The sequence below is a fragment of the Pseudorca crassidens genome, chromosome 5 (assembly GCF_039906515.1).
Source record: "Pseudorca crassidens isolate mPseCra1 chromosome 5, mPseCra1.hap1, whole genome shotgun sequence".
NCBI lineage: Eukaryota > Metazoa > Chordata > Mammalia > Artiodactyla > Delphinidae > Pseudorca > Pseudorca crassidens.
In genome coordinates, this window is record NC_090300.1 from 137,951,387 (window position 1) to 137,972,589 (window position 21,203).

The window sequence follows — 21,203 nt, forward strand, 5'->3', positions numbered from 1 at the left end:
AATTTAGCTTTCAATGGGCTAGATCCTTTGAGACTTGAAAATATATTCAAAGTATTAAATTACGACAGCAAAGGATGTTAAAGAAGGAAGGGGTTGAGAATGGAGTTGATAACAAAAGTAATGTTATTTTGACATAGCAAGACTCCAACAGCTTTATCAGAGTAGCGTGGCTTCTGCTGAAAGCAGTCTTCTTCATGTATTTTATAAGAGGCAAATATATAGGAACAATAATTTAAAAGGCTTTCAGAATATTCCCTTTAGATGTTAAATTTTAGAATTGTCTTGACCCGTCTGTACGTTGTTTCCAAATACTTTTCAAATACTTCAGATAACTCTGAGCATCGTGTCTCAGCAGGAAAACGTGCTTAAAAACATAAAAATTTGCTTTTATCTTCCTTGACTTTTCTGAGCAATTTGCAAGGAAACTCTGGCTTCAATACTGGAATAGGTTCATCCAACTGAGGTCTGAGAAAGAACAAAATTAAAATTGAACAACTTGCTTCTTTCTTCCTTGATTTTTCTGAACAACTTCCATGGTAACTTTTGCCTCGTATAGTGGAATGGGTTCATCCAACTGAGGTCTGAGGAAGAATGAAATTATTAGAAATGTCTAGTTAAAGATGAACAGAGCACACAGCATAGTAGTTTAAAGTTGCTATAGTTCAACTCTATTACTTTAAATCAAATTTGTCCATTTCCACTGTTAAAAGCAGTTAAATTTTGAAGGGGGGAAAATACCTATTTTATGCATTCTCTCTTTTTTGATAAACAGATCCAGCTGAAAAAAAAATTGTACTTTCTTGTCAACCTGTAGGTTATTTCAAGTTGCTTTGGGAGGGGTGATGAGGATAAGCAAAGGGTGAGGTACAGTATGGAATGGAGTAAGGAAAACTAACGAACCACGTCTATCTTAGGGAATGCATACTGGTGTATATACACTTCGAGAAATACTAAAGAGCAGCTATTTATCTAAGCAAAATAATAAAATATGGAGGCAAGAGGTGTACTGAGAAAGCGGAAACAAAAATGGGAATGCCCATTTTATCTCCTGGAGAATAGAAAAATAAACAAGAACAATAATTTGGTCATTTAGCATACCTAAAAACACCAGTTGATAACTTCTCCATCACATCTTTTAAGATACGTAGCTGGAAAGACTGTTAAGGTGGCAACGTAAAGGAGAGAGGAGTAAATAAAACCATTTGATAAGCAGAAGGTACTAGGCAGGTCACCTATTTTTTTTTTTAATAGAAATTCTGTAAGCTGTCATGTTTACCTCTAAAACAGGAAAATGGGGGAACTGATTTGAGAGAGACGGTGACATAATAGAGCCTAAACTTCTAAGGACAAGAGATGAAAGAAGCCTAATGCCTGTCATAAGTAATGACTAGTGTTATCCCAAATGGATGGTAACAGAATGGGGTCAGGGTTTCATTTTAGCGCCACTTATGTTATTTTTAGTTAAAAAACAATTTTAGCACTTATCTCTCTTACTTTGGGTGCACATTTATTTATTAAACCAGCTAATAAATACATATGCAGGAAAGTTAATAATCTGTGTGTGTAATATATGCCACTAAGAGAATTAAAAAGCAGGGTAAAATTTAAAACTCTAGTCATTTACTTGAAATTATAATATTAGAACTGAGAGTCTATATAACTGCTAGTACAGGAGAATTATTTATGGCATATAATCACACAACTGGAAGGAGATTGCTATGTTAAATCACAAGCAGCAACTGGCTCATGTGTGATGCAACTGAGGTGGTGTGCACAAGTGAGGACTGAAGTCTGATTCAGGAAGTTTAACATTTCATATGAACATGGCACGTTTCAGTATGGTCCATGGATTTGTCAAATAGGTTAAAATCTCATGGTGGGGAGAAAGGGGAGCAGGTGAGAGATTTAAGTTATTAAGTAACGCAGGCTTAGCAGCCAGGCTACCTTCTGACATGAAAGATTCAAAACATACTAACTTATGTTACTTTTAATACATGGTCTCTGTCATTAACATCCCATGGTATTCTTGATAATTACAATGTTATTGAATGTGTCATTATTTAAAGTTGAAATTTAAAGAATTCTTTTAGAAAGTTGAAAATTAAGTTTATTTTCCAAATTTAATATGAAAATATTTAATCAGAAATACATTAAACACACACATTCACTACATTAAGGGGACGTTCTGGTTTTGAAATGTGTACTCTTTAAAACTCAACATATGCAGTATACTAATTAAATATTATTCAACTATTTGAAAGCTCTGTATTAAGTCTGCCATTGCTCTTAGAGGAGGCTGGCCTTTGTACACGTCACGCATTTGTAACAATGCACATTTAATAAAAATAAAGAATGGTATTCAGTGAGACAAACATACGGTTGTGCAAGTCTCTTTCTTCACGCACAATTATATTCTATTAAGTAATGAGAACTTAATTTTTATCCACTATATTAAAGTTTTTACCAAGTACAGCTGCCTTTAAAACAGGCGTCTTAGAAATAAAACGTTTATTCTTAAGTTGACCCTGCTCTAAAGAGGTTTGGACCTTTCTTTTGGAACTGCTCTCATATTCTCAAGAAAACTCTTCATTACTTTTACCAAAATGGAATGATCGATTTCATTCACTAGATTTGTTACTGAATCACTTCCATTTAAAAAAATCAAACCCATCTTCATTTGATGAAGATTTCCTAGTATTGATATTCTTAAAAACACCCCACATGGGACTTCCTTGGTGGTCCAGTGGTTAAGACTCTGCCCTTCCAATGCAGGGGAGGCGGGTTCAATTCCTGCTCGGGGAACCAAGATCCCACAAGCCGCGCAGCCAAAAAAAACTCGCCAAAAAACAAAAAAACCCCCCACAAACTCTTAATTTTGATAACTATTCTGAAATGTTTAACACAATGGCACCACCATAGGAGTAAAGACGCAGCCTGTCAAAGTGATCTGTAATTTCCATAATGCCGGGTTAAAAATGAAGCAAACTCTTCCATGTATTCTATAGTTTCTCATTCAGAAACAAGCGAGACTGCCTGGGTGTGATTCCTGTCCTGCCACTTGCTAGCTACATCCTTAGGCATGTACTAACCTTTCTGTCCTTCAGTTTCTTTACCTGTGACACAGGGATAATGTAGTACTTAACTTTCACAGGGCTGTTTTAATATTTAAATAAATTAATACCTATAAAGCACTGGGAACACTGTTTGGCATGTTCAATGAAAGTTAGTTGCTATTATTATTAATTATTATTATTATTATTAAAGAACTTAATGATGAGAATACAAGGTAAATTTCAAGCCAGAAACTCAAGTCAGTAGAAAAAAAGGATATAAAGATATTTTCCCTGTTGTACATTTGACAAATTCCAAACTTCATCATTAAGGAAAGCCACCGTCGCTCCCTTGAGGTAAAGGCAGTGGCTATCTGGAGGATCCAGCTTGGATAGAATGCACAAAGAATGATCAGTTACTGTGAGTTTAATAGCAGAAGAATGATTGGCATCTTCAGCCAGAAAAGCTTTTACACAAATTAAATAATACCCAAATCACAAATAATCAGCACACAAACTTTAATAATAATATGTATACTATAATGTTTTCTTTTCTAATGCATTGTCCAAAATGATGAAACAGCAAGGTCAAATGCAAGGCCAATCTAGAGGTGATGAAGCAGTAGTAGGTATATGTGTGCGGGGGTGTGTGAGAGAGAGATATTTCTCGTTGCTACTCACCAGTCATCTTCATGAGGAAGTTGGAAAATTGGTGAAGATTGGTACATGAGAATTATGGTATTTGCATATCAACCATGATAAAAATACTTGAATTGAATTTTGTTGAGAAATGTAACTTTGGAAGACAATGTGTATACACACACATACACACACACACACATATATAGTAAATTATAATTTGAATTAGGAAATTGTCATAATTTTATATAGAAATATTTTAAGTATATGTCAACAAGAATGTTTGTTACTAAGGAAAAAAATCTTATTTGAAACACTATTAAAAAATTCATGTCACTACTTCCAAACCACTAAATAAAAGTTAAATGAACTCCTTTGCTAAGCACTATATTTCAACATTTGGCCAACAGCTAGAAGTTAAAACAAATAAAGCTACATTTCTTTAAAAATAGGATATAATTCAGAATTTATACAAATTTAGCCACATCTTGCTAAAAGACTTAAGCATTATTCTTTGTTAATTGCATCCTTTTGGTGTATCAGTAATGCTTTATTGTTTCTGATAATACCTGCAGGTTTTCTTCTGTCGTTACCCAGTGGCCTCCAACACCAAGAAGGGTGATGATATCATGTTTATGTGGTAGTAGTTGTAATTTTACAGCTGGTTCATCATCTTTACTATATAATCTCACTTACAAAGGATTTGTTTAAAGAGAGAGAGGGAGAGAGAGAGAAAATGTATTTTATAGTAATCTGATAAAAATTTATTCTTCAAACTAGTTCTCTTTACTTTTTAATGTAGTAACAAGGAAGCATTTTGTATTCAGACACTTAAAATATATTTTTTGCATTAAAACTGGTCATACACTTTAGATTTAATTATAAGTGATATAACTAAAGATAAAAAGTCTATTTTAATTTGAAAATCAGGCAAGATAACATAGCACATAACTAAGTCTGATAGTTTCAATCATAACATTGATAGCTTAACACTTTGGGAAAAGTTGACTTCTGAGTAAGGAACTCAGATTCAAGACAGTCATACTGGGACTTCCCTGGTGGCACAGTGGTTAAGAATCCACCTGACAATTCAGGGGACACAGGTTTGAGCCCTGGTCCGGGAAGATCCAACATTCCGCAGAGCAACGAAGTCTGTGCGCCACAACTACTGAGCCTGCGCTCTAGAGCCCGCGTGCCACAACTACTGAAGCCCGCGCGCTTAGAGACCGTGCTCCATAACAAGAGAAGCCACCACAATGAGAAGCCCGCGCACTGCAATCAAGAGTAGCCCCGGCTTGCTGTAACTAGAAAAAGCCGCGTGCAGCAACAAAGACCCAATGTAGCCAAACAAACAAAAAAAAGACAGTCATATTTTGACATAATTATTGAAATGTCCATTTGAAAAGTTAATGAAGTATACATTCACTTCCACTGAAAGATTTTTCTGAGTTAATTTCGAATCTTGAAAATACTGGCTAAAAAGGAATACATATGGTCATAGCTGTATTCATTACGATTCTTAGGATAGAAGATAAATTCTAACGAAGTATAAACAGAATCCCTTTGCAGGCTTGTGAAACCTGTTCTTTAGGTGTGATGGCACTACCTAAGAGTGTAAAGATTAGGTGTTAAGTAGATATTGGTTAAACTACAGAAGTTCAAGCAAGGTGAAAATGCAACAAAATTCTGTGCACTTTCCAAACAAGGACTGCAGAAGTCTACCATCCAATAGAGGGCAGCCATACATAGCAGAACTGACTAATTAAGCAACTGGCTGAGACCTGAACTAATCTAGGAACCACTGAGGAGATCATGTCTGCAGATTTCTTGTAGAGATACTTAAAGTCCAATGCCTACACTTTAAAAGGCAAGTATGTTCTCTCTTCCAGACAGTGCTTACAATGGGAATAAAATGAAGAAGCGCCAATTTAAATAGAAAAGTTCAAAAATAAAAAAAACGCTACACATCAATTTAATAATATATAAATAAATACTTCCTGGTTATATATTTTTTTTCCCCAGGAATTCACCCATCACAATAAAAAAACTACAGAGACTACTGATGTAGTAAAGTACCCACCTCCAGCATCTAGGACAATATCTACTCCAAGGCCACCTGTTTCTTCTAAACAGCTTTCAGCAACCTGGGCTTTCCCATTGGACACATCGATCACTCGGGCTGTAAAGGACAGGAAGTCAGGCAATCTGTGTGTGATCAACACAACTCAGAGAAGAAGAGAAAGAAAAGCAAATAAATATTTCTTCTCTGAAATGAATTAAATGGCTGAAGCAATTACTGAATCAAATTATACTTTTTCTCATCTAACCAGTATTGCTAAGGATCAATTTAAATGAAGGAACTGGTATATTCAATAAAATAAAAATATGAGCATTTTGTGGATAATGTGTCCCAACGTTGGTTTGTTGACACAGAGGATTGTTCTTTACAGCTAAAGGATATTTTGCCAGAACTGAGAATCTCTAAACCACAGAGGTACATATATATGAAGATGTGGACTGAAAGATTAAGCAATTTCTTAAGTATGTTCAGATTTAATAGAGTTTAGAGCTAAAAAGTACAAAGATATATTTATGTGATTTGGTACTTCTCTGTTAGAGGCCGTTTTAACCTTTCTCAGTCATAGAGATCCCAGCCCACACCCGCATCTCCCGACTTTGCCTTCCAAAACAAAAAAAAATCCCGAAGGTGAAAAAAAACCCAGGATTATTTGAAGCAGGGTTAGTAAAAATTAAACTAATTTTAACTGGTTGCTTTAATGTGTTAATACAACAAGCCAGTGAGAGAACTAAGAAAAAAAATCTCAATTTGAATTGGCAAACGAAGACACATGTTTATATTTCATTTTTGTATCTTTTAACACCTTCTCAGTAAAGAGAATTCCTCTCAGAGATTCTCAGATTGGAGGTGTTGTCCAGTGGTGACTGAAGTCTCGGGGGATGGAGGTGAGGGTGGGGGGACTCGAGGGAAAGGGGGCTGAAGCACCTCAGAAGGGCAGGGTTAACCAAGAGGAAACCGCTCCCTTCAACAATACTATTCATGCTACCCACCCCCTTCCATTTTCAATCTCTCTTCTACCTTTTTTTTCTTATTTTCCTCCTTTCTCCAGCCCCTGTTTTAACCTTCCTTCCATTTCTTGGTTATCTCTGCCAGAAGCATAACATAACTATGGAAATAACACAGGCTTTACTATTAGGCAGGCTTGGGTTCAAATTCCATTCCAGGCCTAGTGGTACATCTAGTGGTACATCCTTGGACAAGCTAAATTCTGAGATGCTGTTTCCCAGTTAGTTGACACTGGGTTGTTGAGGATTTAAGGAATTATCATCCATATTAACACTCAATGAACCTTACTTTCCTTCCTGCCTGCCCCTCACTTACACTCTGTTCATCTTCTTTTCTCTTCATCTGTTAAACTCCAACATTAATTCAGTTAACTCCAGTCTGTAAAATTCCATTCCTATCTTTCTTCTCTTCTTTTTCAATCTCTATTTTCTTTCTCCTTTCCATATTCATCACTATTCGTATACGTTCAATCTTTTCAAGAGTTCCCCAGCCTCTACCATGTCCTATTTATCCTAAACTATATCTGACCTGGGTTTCTGTGTAAGTGGCTCATCTCCCTTCCTAGTGTATCACAGGAAACAGACAAATTTAGAGGCATATCACTGGGTAAAAGAGGTTGAGAAACATGAAAAGTGATGCAAAAATATATTGATTTATTGACTAAAACCAAAGAGGCATCAGGTGTTTCTCAACCATGTCAAAGTTCACCTAATTCAAACTTGGGTGAGTTGGTAACAATGAGGCAAAGAAGAAAAAACACTGAAAAATGTAGGTTTAAGAAACAAATCATTAAAATTTAAACTGTAACTTATGTAAACTTGGACTTAGCACAGATACTAAGTGCATTTTTTAAATGACATGCATTTGGCATTTTGCAGTTTGTTGGTTGTTTTTTTTTTTTTTTTTTTGCGGTATGCAGGCCTCTCACTGTTGTGGCCTCTCCCGTTGCGGAGCATGGGCTCCGGATGCGCAGGCTCACCGGCCATGGCTCACGGGCCTAGCTGCTCCGCGGCATGTGGGATCTTCCCGGACCGGGGCACGAACCTGTGTCCCCTGCATCGGCAGGCGGACTCACAACCACTGAGCCACCAGGAAAGCCCTGCAGTTTGTTTTACAAGTGCAGTTTTTAAGGTGATATCTCTTCAAAATTTTATGTTTTAAAGTCTGTGTTGAGTACTATTACCCACCTATAGAAGGCCTACATCTTTCAAGACACTGCTTGTCTTCAAGGCTGCACGCTGTTGAAATCACTTTGGCTCCTCTATGGTGTGCTAACTGAATAGCTATTGTTCCAAGTGCCTGTGTGGAAACAAATACACGATGGTGTTATAGATATAGGGCAGAGGCCGTATCTAATTCATTTTATAGGTCGTTTAATAAACTGTAATAGTTTAGTGCTACCTCAGTATATTTTAAAATGTTGTCTGATAGAAAAAGAAAAAAATACGGATAAGTTTAGAAGTGGAAACATTTGACACACTCTTCCTCAAGAGGGGTGGTGGAAAAGCTATGTGTGCCACAGGCTCTCAGCCAGTCTGACTGCAAGCAGCACACAATTTCAAGGACAGAGGCCGAATTCAGAACACGGCCTTGGAATGAGATAAATGGGCCATTAAGGGCCTTGCCAGCATAATGTACTAAGCTAATTATATAATATCAATACATATGCAAGTCCAGCAACCTCAACTTCAAAAGTTCCATCCTTTTGCTGACCTGTGGAGTAAGTTCAGGGAAACACTACTATCCTGATGTAGGACATAAGGATGAAGCCAATGCTGAAGACAGTTATGCCTTTTTTTCAATGAAAAGCAGGGGAAAAAGCATTTTCATCAACAGCCAGTTAGAAAATAAAACTATAAAATCACCCCAAGTTTTGTGACATTTTTCTATTATAATTATATTTTATGTAATCTCTTTTAGTATCTTGAACTATATTTTGAAGATGTATGTAATATGTTTAAATTAGCACAGTTTTGAGCTTGTGTGATCTATCTATAAATGTAACACCTTAATCACATAAGTGTAAGTATGAGGGATATAATACAAAATTGGCAGGGAGTCCTGGGGTCTGGCTTCAGACTATGAGCTATTTCAGGCTTTGTGTAACAGACATGAATAAAAATGGCTTGTCTGCTTTTTTAAAGTACTAGCAGATTTAAAGTAAAAAGAAACTAAACACAGTAATGCTAACTTTTATCTCCTTGATAAAAGTTGCTTATTTTAGAAAATGGGAGTTTGGTAAATGTATCAGTGAAAAAGCTAACTGGCAACAAATTATATTAGCAAATGGATGGTCCGTTTCTCAATTCCCTAAGTTTATTTGTATTTTGGTCTGTTTCTTAACAAAACCATTAGCACCTACACTTGCTCCGTCCATTATCAGCACTGACTTTCCAGGAGAGAGATGAGAAAGATAATGCAGAGCTGTATAGGCTCGTACTCCATCCCGAATGGTTCCAGCAGCTTCTGTCCACGCAACTTTTTCTGGTTTGTGAACTACCACAAAGAAAAAGAGGAAACAATCTGTTAGCAAGTCCCATTAGATCTGCTTCCTGGATTTGTTTCCCTCCATCTCTGCTCCCACCATGGCCCTGGTCCAAGCCTACTTCTAGTATCTCTCACCTACATTACAGTTTCTCTGTTTCCATTCTTACCCACGCATACTCCACTTTCAGCATAGGAGTGTGTGTGTGTGTGTGTGTGTGTGTGTGTGTGTGTGTGTGTGTGCGTATTTTTTAAATGTTTTATTGTTAAAGTAAAATGTATGCAGAAAAGTACACGAAATAAAGTACAGCTGGATGAATAAATATGAAGTAACCACCATCCTGGTTGACAGAGAGGACACAGCCCTCACGCCAACAGCCTCGCCTCTCCGGCCAGAGACGTTTTTTTTTGTTTGTTTTTTTGTTTTGTTTTGTTTTTTTGCGGTACGCGGGCCTCTCACTGTTGTGGCCTCTCCCATTGCGGAGCACAGGCTCTGGACATGCAGGCTCAGCGGCCACGGCTCACAGGCCCAGCCACTCCGCGGCATGTGGGATCTTCCCGGACCAGGGCACGAACCCGTGTCCCCTGCATCGGCAGGCGGCTTCTCAACCACTGCGCCACCAGGGAAGCCCCAGAGATGTTTTTTAAAAAAATTGAGATATAATTGACATCAGAGGTCACCACCATTCTAATGTATTTTCTTATTCACCTTCATAGTTTAATAACTCAAGTATCCATTCCTAAACAATATAATTTTGTTTTGCCTGTTTCTGAAATTTATCTAAATGCAATTGTACCATACACATTTTTTCTTTTTTGCTGAACATCGTTTTTTAAGACACATCCTTTCTTGTTACATGTGGCTATAGTATAGTGCTTCCATTTTTTTTTGTTGTTTTTTCGGTACGCGGGCTTCTCACTGTTGTGGCCTCTCCCGTTGCAGAGCATAGACTCTGGACGCAGGCTCAGCGGCCATGGCTCACGGGCCCAGCCGCTCCACGGCATGTGGGATCTTCCTGGACCGGGGCACGAACCCGTGTCCCCTGCATCGGCAGGCAGATTCTCAACCACTGCGCCACCAGGGAAGCCCAGTGCTTCCATTTTTGATGTCTTATGGCAACATCAAATTTCATAGAATGGATTGGTTATCCACTCTCCAGTCAAGGAACATTTGTGTTTTTTTCCCATTTTTGGTAGTTAAGCATTCTTAATTAAGAATGCTCTTGTATAAAAGTTACTCTTACACTGGTACACAGGTTTTCTCCAGGATATTTACTGAGGAATGGAAATCCCAGCTCCAGGATATATGACCTTCGACTTTATATTTCCAAAGTGGCTGTATGAATTTACTCTCCCACAGCTGCTGTTGTGAACATCCTTGTCAACCCTGCTATTATACATTTTTGCCCATCATATGGATGTGTAATGGTTTCTTACATGTGATCTTATTGATAATTTGCTTTCCCCTGACGACTAATGAAGTTGAGTACCTTTCCGTGTTTGTTGGCCATATGGAATTCCCTTTGTGAAGTGACTGTTCAAGTGTTCTATTAATTTTTCTATTCTTGTTGACTTTTTCTTATTGATTTGTAAAAATTCTTAATATATTCTAGATGAGTCATTTGCTTGTTTATGTGTTATAATTATTTTCAACTTTATGGCTTCTCTTTTCAATCTCTTTAGTGGTGTCTTTGAAAAACAGAAGTGTCAGAATGATCTTTTAAAAACATAAATGACATCCTAACACTTCTGTGTTTAAAATTAATCAATGGCTTTCTATTGCACTTGGAACAAAATGCAAACTCCTAATATACTGTAATTTAAGCCATATTAGCTTTATGTTTTCTGACCATTAAGCTGCTCTTTAATATGTTTATTTAATTTTTATTGTTTTTATGTTGTACACTGAATGTGATTTTTTTCACAGTATAGGCAATGCTTTCTCATTTTACCTACAATCAAGTTTATAACACTTTCTGTAGTCTTTACCAGGACTATTTTTCCTCTTATGTCAATAGATTCAGATGGGTTAGCATGGCCAGTCAGCATTGAATTTACTAACTAATTAGTGCCATCTAGTGGGGAAGCAAAGCATCCAAGCACATGATGAAAATGTTCAGACAGACAAGCAAGGCATTAAAAGAGTAAAACAGGGGATATCTCACACAGTACTTTATTCCTTACCAAACTCAAGATAGCTATTTTCCCACTTTTACTGATTATGAAATGGGGTTCAGGGTAATTAATTTGTCTTAGGCCACAAGTTTCAAAGTCTGACTTTAAAGCCCATCTACTCTAACAGTGCATGTTCAATCTATGTAAAATTTATTTATATGGAATTTTTTGGGAACATCTTTCATCATAAGAATTGGGACTACCTATACTTTCATTAGGAAATAACAAATTCAGTGCTTAAAAAATTCTAACAGTAATAAAACTACATTTAAGATTGCAGAGGCTTTAAAATTACATGGTTGGACATGGTTTAACTTTGAGATCCTTGCTTTTGTGTTAGGTAGTACACAAGTGTTTATTATGTCATAAAAACTAAGAAAATAAATAGAAGACAGCCATGTATGGATCAATAGTAACAGTATGTCAGAGCCCAAGAATTACAATTTCAATTCTTTCTACCTCAGGTCCAAAGGAATAATGCTGAAAATGTGTGCCAATTTTTTAAAAATTTAACTTTTATTTTATATTGGAGTATAGTTCACTCACAACATCGTGCTTGTTTCAGGTGTACAGCAAAGTGATCCAGTTATACATATACATATATCCATTCCTTTTCATATTCTTTTCCCATATAGGTCACCAAAGAATACTGAGTAGAGTTCCTTGTGCTATACAGTAGGTCTCTGTTGATCATCTACTTTGTATGTATCAACAGTAGTGTGTATATGTTAATCCGAAACTCCCAGTTTATCTCCCCCCCAAATTTCCTCTTTCATAACCAGAAGTTTGTTTTCTAAGCCTGTGAGTCTGCTTCTGTTTTGTAAATAAGCTCATTTGTATCATTTTTTTAGATTCCACATATAAGTCACATCATATGATATTTGTCTTTCTCTGTCTGACTGACTTCACTTAGTATGATTATCTCTACGTCCATCCATGTTACTGCAAATGGCATTATTTCCTTCTTTTTTATGGCTGAGTAATATTCCACTGTATATATGTATCACACCTTCTTTATCCATTCCTCTGTTGATGGACATTTAGGTTGCTTCCATGTCTTGGCTATTGTAAATAGTGCTTCAATGAACATTGGGGTGCATGTATCTTTTTGAATTATGGTTTTCTCCAGATTATGCCCAGGAGTGGGATTGCTAGATCATATGGTATTTCTATTTTTAGTTTTTAAGGAACCTCCATATTGTTCTCCATACTGGTTGTACCAATTTACATTCCCACCAACAGTGTAGGAGGATTCCCTTTTCTCCACACCCTCTCCAGCATTTATTATTTGTAGACTTTCTGATGATGGCCATTCTGACTGGTGTGAGGTGATACCTCATTGTAGTTCTGATTTGCAGTTCTCTAATAGTTAGCCATGTTGAACATATTTTCATATGCTTTTTGGCTATCTGTATGTCTTCTTTGGAGAAATGTCTATTTAGATCTTCTGCCCATTTTTTGACTGGGTTGTTTTTTTGACATTGAGCTGCATGAGCTGTTTGTATGAAAAATAAAATCAGAATGGCTTGAGAACTGAAAGCACAAAAGATCTGGAAGAATTACTCAACTTTTTACCTTTGTCCTCAACATTTTGAAACAAGATTAATAAGACATCTTTTGGGAGTTGTTTGGAGCCTGGTTCTTTGGTTTGGTAAAAGAACTGACTTACTAGAAGGTGACTGAGTTGTGAGCTTTTATTTTAAAAAATCATCAAATAATTAACAGGAACTAAAATAGAGTCATGAACTAAATTATTCCAGGAACTAAATTATAATTATAACAGGAACTAAATTATTTCTCCCTGCAAATCTTCAGAGGACATACTGAAATTATTTTCTCTTTCATAGAATGTTAGAGCTACAGCAGAGATTAGAGGTTATCTAGTTTGGCATGCTTGTTTAAAGACAAAGTAAAATGTGCCCGGGTCTTGCCTAAAGGTCACACAGTTAGCGGTCATTCTTCTTTTTTTTAATTTGAAGTATAGTTGATTTACAATGTTTCAGGTGTTAGTGGCCATTCTTAAAGTACTTCTTTTAAAGAAACATTTTGTTGTGTTTCCCTTCTAAAGGAATATCTATCAATAGAATTGCTTTCTCTGTATATGTTGGTGGATTTTGGGACTATAATCCTCCTGATTTGTAGGAAAATAAAAGGTCACTTGTGTGGTTCTCTTGTCTTAGATTAAGCTTTATAGCTAGAAAATTTTGATGTTCCAGTTTGCTGTTCTTCTTCTGGTCCATCTTATAATCCTCCAGTGTTCAGCAATGCTTAAGGAAATGCACCTTTTTTATTCTTGGTTTGTTTTTTCAACAGTTAACTTTCTATAACAATTTAATTTAGCTTACTTTATCAAAACTCAAGCCTAGGAATCCAAACTAAAGGTTTTAGTTGACTCCATATTTACAAGGTTCTCAAAAGAACAGGGACAATAAGGGCCCAAGGGGGACTTCCCTGGTGGTCCAATTGGTTAAGAATCTGCCTTCCAACACAGGGGACGCAGGTTCAATCCCTGGTCGAGGAACTAAGATCCCACATGCTGCGGGGCAACTAAGCCCGAACGCCGCAACAACTGAGCCCGCATGCCACAACTAGAGAGAAGCCCACACGCCACAACTAGAGAGGAGTCTGCGCAATGCAACAAAAGATCCCACAAGCCACAACTAAGACCTGATGCAGCCAAAAATAAATAAATAAATAAATATTTTTAAAAAAAGGGCCCAAGGAAATTCTGGGATTAAAAATAGTAGAGCTTCCCATAAAAGAGACAGCAGCCGTCCTCAATTTTCAAACTGCATTATATCAAAATAGTCATGGATCAGAGACTTTCACTGCACGGTATTTGGAAGTGAGATTTATCTTTGAAAGGAAGACACATAGTTGGCTCCATATGTAGGCTTAATATATACATAAATAAGTACAGGCCTCAGACTTCTGGAAAACTGTCTTTTAAAGTTAATTTTTAAGGGACTTACCTGGTGGCACAGTGGTTAGGAATCCGCCTGCCAATGCAGGGGACACGGGTTTGAGCCCTGGTCCGGGAAGATCCCACATGCTGCAGAGCAACTAAGCCCGTACACCACAACTACTGAGCCTGCGCTCTAGAGCCCGCGAGCCACAACTACTGAGCCTGCGCGCCACAACTACTGAAGCCTGTATGCCTAGAGCCCGTGTTCCGCAACAAGAGAAGCCACCGCAATGAGAAGCCTGTGCACCGAAACAAAGAGTAGCCTCCTCTCGCCCCAACTAGAGAAAGCCTGCGCGCAACAATGAAGACCCAACGCATCCAATAAATAAATGAATGAATGAATAAAATTTAATAAAAAATTAATTTTTTTTTTTTTGCAGTACGTGGGCCTCTCACTGTTATGGCATCTCCCGTTGCGGAGCACAGGCTCCGGACGCGCAGGCTCAGTGGCCATGGCTCACGGGTCCAGCCGCTCCGTGGCATGTGGGATCTTCCCGGACCGGGGCACGAACGCGTGTTCCCTGCATCGGCAGGCGGACTCTCAACCACTGCACCACCAGGGAAGCCCAAAAATTAATTTTTAATAAAACAAGATGGTATTACTTGGAAATTTTAGACATAGTAAATGTCATTAATTTAAATATAAATTACTTAACAATTTATAATTTCAAAAATGAAATGCCAAAGATTTCCTACCCTAGTTCAAGTTACTATATAGACTCAAATTTACTATTTTTAATAGTCCAAAATCCAAAATGGCCCATATGGTCTGATTAGCATTTGTATCATTCAAGAAAGAACTTAGGAAAAATTTTAATAAAATAGTTCAAGAACACAAAAGAATGTACAATAACCTATAGATAAGATATGAAAAACAACATGAATCCCAACATAAGGAATAGCCGACTGGCAGTACCACTGTAGTCCCGTGGATCTACTCTGATCACATCCTCTTGCCTTGCCCACAAAGGTAACTTCCACATGACTTTTCATCCCTACCTGTTCCTTATATCCTTAAATAACACATGCTTAATTAAACTTTGTATGTTTTTGAACTTCATAGAAATGAAATGGTATCACACTGTTCGTATCCTTCTGCAACTTGCTTTTTTCACTCAGCACAGTTTGTGAGGTTCATCTGTCTTGATATGTTTGACTGTTATTTATTCATTTTCACTGATGAGTTAATTAGAAATATCTTGAGTTATCCATTTTCCCAGGAAGAACATTTGGCTGTTTCTCTTTTTATTCCACAATTACAAACCATGCTACTATGAACTCTTGTGCATGTGCTACTGGTACACATCAAGCTTCTCTGGTGTATGAAAGTACCAGTGGAATTACTAGGTCTGAGGTGTTAATACATCATTAATTAGATCATGCTAAGTTATTTTCTAATGCATTTGTACTAATTTACACTCCCAGTGCATAAAAGGTTCTACTGCCCCACATCCTTGCCAACACTTAGGATGGTCAAACTTTATAACTGTCATTCTCATGGATGCATAATGGTATCTCTAAATGGTTTTTTTTTGTTTGTTTGTTTTTTTTTTGCGGTACGCGGGCCTCTCACTGTTGTGGCCTCTCCCGCTGCGGAGCACAGGCTCTGGACGCGCAGGCCCAGCGGCCATGGCTCACGGGCCCAGCCGCTCCGCGGCACGTGGGATACTCCCAGACCGGGGCACGAACCCGTGTCCCCTGCATCGGCAGGCGGACTCTCAACCACTGTGCCACCAGGGAAGCCCTCTAAATGGTTTTAATTTGCTTTCCCCTGATTACTAAGGAGATGCAGCATCTTTTCACTATGGTTTCATGAAGAGCGTCTGTGTTTATACATTTATTCATTTAAATTTAAATATTTAAGAAGTAAATTACTGTAGAAAATTTTTAAATTAACATTTAAGTTACATTGAATACTGGTCAAAAGATATTATCAACAGAAACAAGAATAAGTGTTTTTGAGTCTTTCCTGACTCAGACTCTACATGTATTGTCTAGATTTTATACATTTAAAAATTTCAATTAATAACCAAGAATAAGAAGTAAAAAATTCTGGTTACTGATATAATTTCAGAGCCAAGGAAGAAATGGCTTTTCAAACCTCTTACCATGAGCAGTGTAAGAGAAACTTAAAGGTCTAAATACTGTTTAGCTTGAAAATGAATTTTATGGATACAAAATATAAGCTAGAAGTAGTCATATGTCCACCCAATAGTTATTTCCTAGGTACACTCACAGCAGATAAAAATAAATCATACTGTTACTAAAAGCCACACACATCTGTGAAATAAGGCTTACGTGAGTTCCAAAACACTGGACTACCACATACCCAAGTAATGTTCATGTACTCGAACAGCTTCACAAAGTCCAGGGTCTTCAGAATCCAAGGGTAAAATTCCTGAAAATTAAAACGAGAAACTTTAGGGGCACAATCCAAAAATGAATTCACTCCTAATGAGATGCCAGTAAGCATTAGTCTAAATTTTCCTCAGTGGGATTTTTAGGAAGGTTCCAGTACTAGTGTGGAGAAGGGAGAGATTTCAGAACTAAGGAAGGGAAGTAGATAGTTTATTTTCTGATACGAACACTATAATACCTGTACTACCTCTTTCTTTTTCTTCCTCTTCTCTCACCTCTGAATGATGATAAAGACGATGGCTGATGTACAGAACAAAGTCAGAGTCCTGGGGGCATCTGTGCTCCTCATTAAACTTGTCCCTGATTCACGGCTCCCTTCCCAGAGTTTGGTTCTATAGGATAGTGAGGTATGCTTCCAGTAAAATCCCATTTTCCCCTGAGCTAATCTGATTTTATTTTTGGTCTCTTACAAAAAGGATCTTGTTCTTTTTGTTTTTTGTTTTGCGGTACGTGGGCCTCTCACTGTTGTGGCCTCTCCCATTGCGGAGCACAGGCTCCGGACGCGCAGGCTCAGCGGCCATGGCTCACGGGTCCAGCCGCTCCGCGGCATGTGGGATCTCCCCAGACCGGGGCACAAACCCGTGTCCCCGGCATCGGCAGGCGGACTCTCAACCACTGCGCCACCAGGGAAGCCCCAGGATCTTGAATAATACAATGTCACTGACTTCTTGGGCAGATAATAAAGATAAGATAGAAATAATAAATTCTCAAAGAAAATACCCAAGTCAAAGGCAATTGTGTTAAAAGCTGATGAAAACTTTCCTATAAATTCATTCTTAACAGCTTCAAGCATGCTGTAAAGCTATACATTTTCTAAGTCTATATGAATATTTTCCTATGAATATTTTCTACAGAGAATTGGCAATTTCAAAGACTACTACTAAATGCATACTTTATATTTGTGTGAATGTCTAGGACACAAGTATAAATGTATATTTTTGCAAAATGGTATTAACTATGGATTAAAAAAGAAAACCAATAAATTAAATGTCTCCAGTCAATTTTTAGTTTTACGAGGGTGGTAAGGGAGCAGCTCTGTACAATTCAAGTCGGATGTGGAGAGAAGAGCTTCTATGTAGCCAAGTCAGTCAGTAGTCTTCAAGCAGGTGGACTGTGACTTTTCTTTTCTCTGGAGTCTTCAGTCTAACTATAGACCGGGGTCCTGCCAGTGAAGGGCTGCACCAGGGACAGTAACAACTATGGTCATCTTTCTATCGTATCTACAAATATTGAAAAGTTTTAAATGTTCTGCTATTGTGATCAAACTCCCAATTCTCTTCATCAATGGATATTTGAGAGTAAATTCCAAAACTTAGGTAAATACTTGTATATGAAGAAAGGTCACACTAAGCATCAGCAATTGTATAGAAAAAAAGAAAAAGAAACAACAGTAAGACAGACGACTTGAAATAGGACTAGGACCTATAACTTACCAGCTACTTCATCACCTGGTTGAAAGAATGATACCTTGCTTCCAACTAAAGAGTGGAGAAAATTAATAATCATTATTTTGAGGTTATTAAATATAACTGAACAATTAAAATGAATTTTAAAAGCCATGGATTAATAAAAAGTCACTAACTCAGAGAAAAAGTTCAGAACTTCTAGGACATTTTGATAGTCTGTAAGGACAGTAGGAAAGAACATATCAAATCTGAATTTTCTCCAATATCTGGGCCATGTGGTTGTTGACACCGTGGAGCAGGATATCTCTCTGTTCAGCTAAGGATGAAGCAATAAAGGAAAATAATCCACTCCACAGCTCTTATGATGATGACATTGGATACACTGGGTTCCACCCCTCCTGAGGCTCGTCCAACCTGTCATTGTTTGAGTTGTAAAATCTCTGACGCACAGTGGGAATTCTGGTTAGAATCACATATAAACTACTTTGATTTGGGATTATGGAATAAGTTCAGAATGGTGCCAAGAAATTTTGGGGACTATACAGAAGTGATAGTTCCATTTTCTCTTTGTGTGTAGAGAAAAGTCCTATACCATCAGTCAATTCTTTAGAATATTTTTGTTCAAATAGTTACAAAAGGAAATGGGAGGAAAAATCCCAAACCTCCATGAAGGCCTACTTGTGCCCAGCACTTTACCGTGTTATCACATTTAATCTTCATGGCATACCCATTAAGTACCTATTATTACTCCTATTTAACAGACAAGGAAACTGAGGTGCAGCAGTGAAGTAAGGTAGAGCCTGAAATCTGGAAGCGGCGCCTCAGGCTGGCTCTGTCTGCAAAAGGGCCCCAGTTTGCTGCTTCTTTGGATCTCTTCTGTGCCATTATCCCCCAATAATTTTGGCTTCTGTACTTTTCTTTTTCCCTCCTGCTGAGGATTCTTGTCTACCTGAAATCACCCTTATCCTTTTTTCTTGGCTTCCTTCGTACTCCTCTTAATTGTCCCTCAAACAGTGGCATTGCTAAGGGTTCCATGCTGTGTCTCCTTCACCTCAACTCTCTCCCTGGATGAACTCATTACCCTTCTATAGTTTCAAACGCAACCTATAAGCTGAGAACTTTCGAATGTAACCAGAATCTTGTAAATCATTTCCTGCTTTTACCTGTTTTTAATTTCCCTGTTCCAGTCAATTATTAAGTTCTGCTGGCTTTACTATTTCTTGAATACATTCACTACGTCTGCCGCCACTGTCTAGGTTATGGACTTTGTCATTTTTTGTTTTTAATTAATTATTTTTGGCTGCACTGGGTCTTCGTTGCTGCGTGCGAGCTTTCTCTAGTTGCGGCGAGGAGGGGCCACTATTCGTTGCGGTGCACGGGCTTCTCATTGCAATGGCTTCTCTTGTCGCGGAGCACAGGCTCTAGGCGCGCGGGCTTCAGTATTTGTGGCATGCGGGCTCTAGAGCACAGGCTCAGTAGCTGTGGCTCACGGGCTTAGTAGCTGTGGCTCAGTTGCTCTGTGACATGTGGGATCTTCCTGGACCAGGGCTCGAACCTGTGTCCTCTGCACTGGCAGGCGGATTCTTAACCACTGCGCCACCCGGAAGCCTCATGCCGTTTCTTGCCTGTTGGTCTACTACCCAAACAGTCCTCTTGCCTACAGCCTGGTTTGCTTCAAATCCACCCTTCTTATGGCCACTCTAATACTCTCTCTACAACCCAATCTGAGATAGGAGGCTCATCATGAGTCTGGCCCTTGCCTACCCTCTTGTCTCATGTTTTTGGGGGGAAGGAATCAGTGTTCCTATCATCATGAAAAGATTCTGTTCAATATCTTTTATTCTGTGATCTCTGAAGGAGAATTTTCTTGACACAGTGGTTTTTTTCCTGCCAAGTACCTTGCCTATGACTCATGCCCAGAACTTAATTTTGCTCTAGTAACACCGAACTCCATAATTCTTACATACATCACGTTATTACCTGCTTCTGCGTCTTTGCTCATGCTATCTTCTCTGCTGAGCGTGATTCTTGGAGAAGAATTCTCCTCCTGCCCACCCCTTACTGTCTGGCTAACTTACTCCAAGAAGCCTTTCCTGTTTCTGCTGGCTGGTTGGGCACCTCTCCTTGGAGCTTTCAGAATGAATCTGCCTATACGTGTTTGTCTGCCTCTCCCCTAGACTGTGAACTCTTGGAGGGCAGGGACTGTCTTATTTATCTTCACATTCCAAGCACTTTGCAAGTGCTCATTAAATGATGAATAAATAAATAAATGAATGAATGAATAATTGATCATCTTCTGGCTATTATAATTCTTTTTATTTTCGTACAATCCAAGCAGAAGAAAGGAGAGGAAATAAAATTATGATTTAGTTATGTTAGAAGATTACATTAAGAGTATCAGATGTATTATAGATTAAATTTACAGGTGAAATTCAAATAGTCTAACCCACGTGATAATGCTCATTCATCCACTCACATATGCAAGAAGAGCAACCATAAACTGATTGATCATGAACTATTAGCAGAAAATATGAACACTACGTTTACTCAGAAATTATTTCAAGTACTTAGGCTTACTGTTCTGCATGTTAAGACCATTATTTACTAAAATTTTTCTTTATTTAAGGCAATCATAAAATATTACTGGTTATTTCTCCCCAGAACCAATTTCAGATGAGCAAACTGTTTACCTTTTAAATACTCCATTTTAGGCATACTTTAAAAATTTAATGTGAACGTAGTTACTGACCATTATATAAATTTTGGCCCAAAGCCAACTTACACAAGTAATTTATGCTGGTCTGCAAATACCGTAAAAAGGACAATACTGGTCATTCTATTCAATGTGATTACTCATGGATTTAAATACATAATCTCTAAATATTTACTAAACTGTAATAAGCTCTTCAATTATAAAATACCAATATTGTTCTAGTTTTCTTTTTAATTAAAAAAAGGGAAAACACTTCTGCATAATTAAC

General features: G+C 37.8%; 1 protein-coding gene across 4 annotated transcripts in view; it reads right to left on the reverse strand.

Moving 5' to 3' along the window:
* Positions 1-14: 14 nt before the first annotated feature.
* The window catches only part of CRYZL1 (crystallin zeta like 1), a 34,721-nt gene continuing 13,532 nt past the window's right edge, over positions 15-21,203 (reverse strand). For 2 of the 4 annotated variants that reach the window (XM_067739402.1, XM_067739404.1), the window contains 9 exons: positions 18,250-18,294; positions 16,728-16,796; positions 9,137-9,270; positions 7,962-8,073; positions 5,770-5,868; positions 4,259-4,380; positions 3,332-3,437; positions 1,099-1,144; positions 15-581 (listed from right to left, as the gene is read on the reverse strand). In XM_067739402.1, the coding sequence (XP_067595503.1) occupies positions 482-581; positions 1,099-1,144; positions 3,332-3,437; positions 4,259-4,380; positions 5,770-5,868; positions 7,962-8,073; positions 9,137-9,270; positions 16,728-16,796; positions 18,250-18,294 (833 nt within the window). In that variant the 3' untranslated portion in view covers positions 15-481. Of the gene's footprint in view, positions 582-1,098; positions 1,149-3,331; positions 3,438-4,258; positions 4,381-5,769; positions 5,869-7,961; positions 8,074-9,136; positions 9,271-16,727; positions 16,797-18,249; positions 18,295-21,203 lie in introns of all 4 variants that reach the window. The other 2 variants (XM_067739403.1, XM_067739405.1) reach the window with 2 other exon arrangements.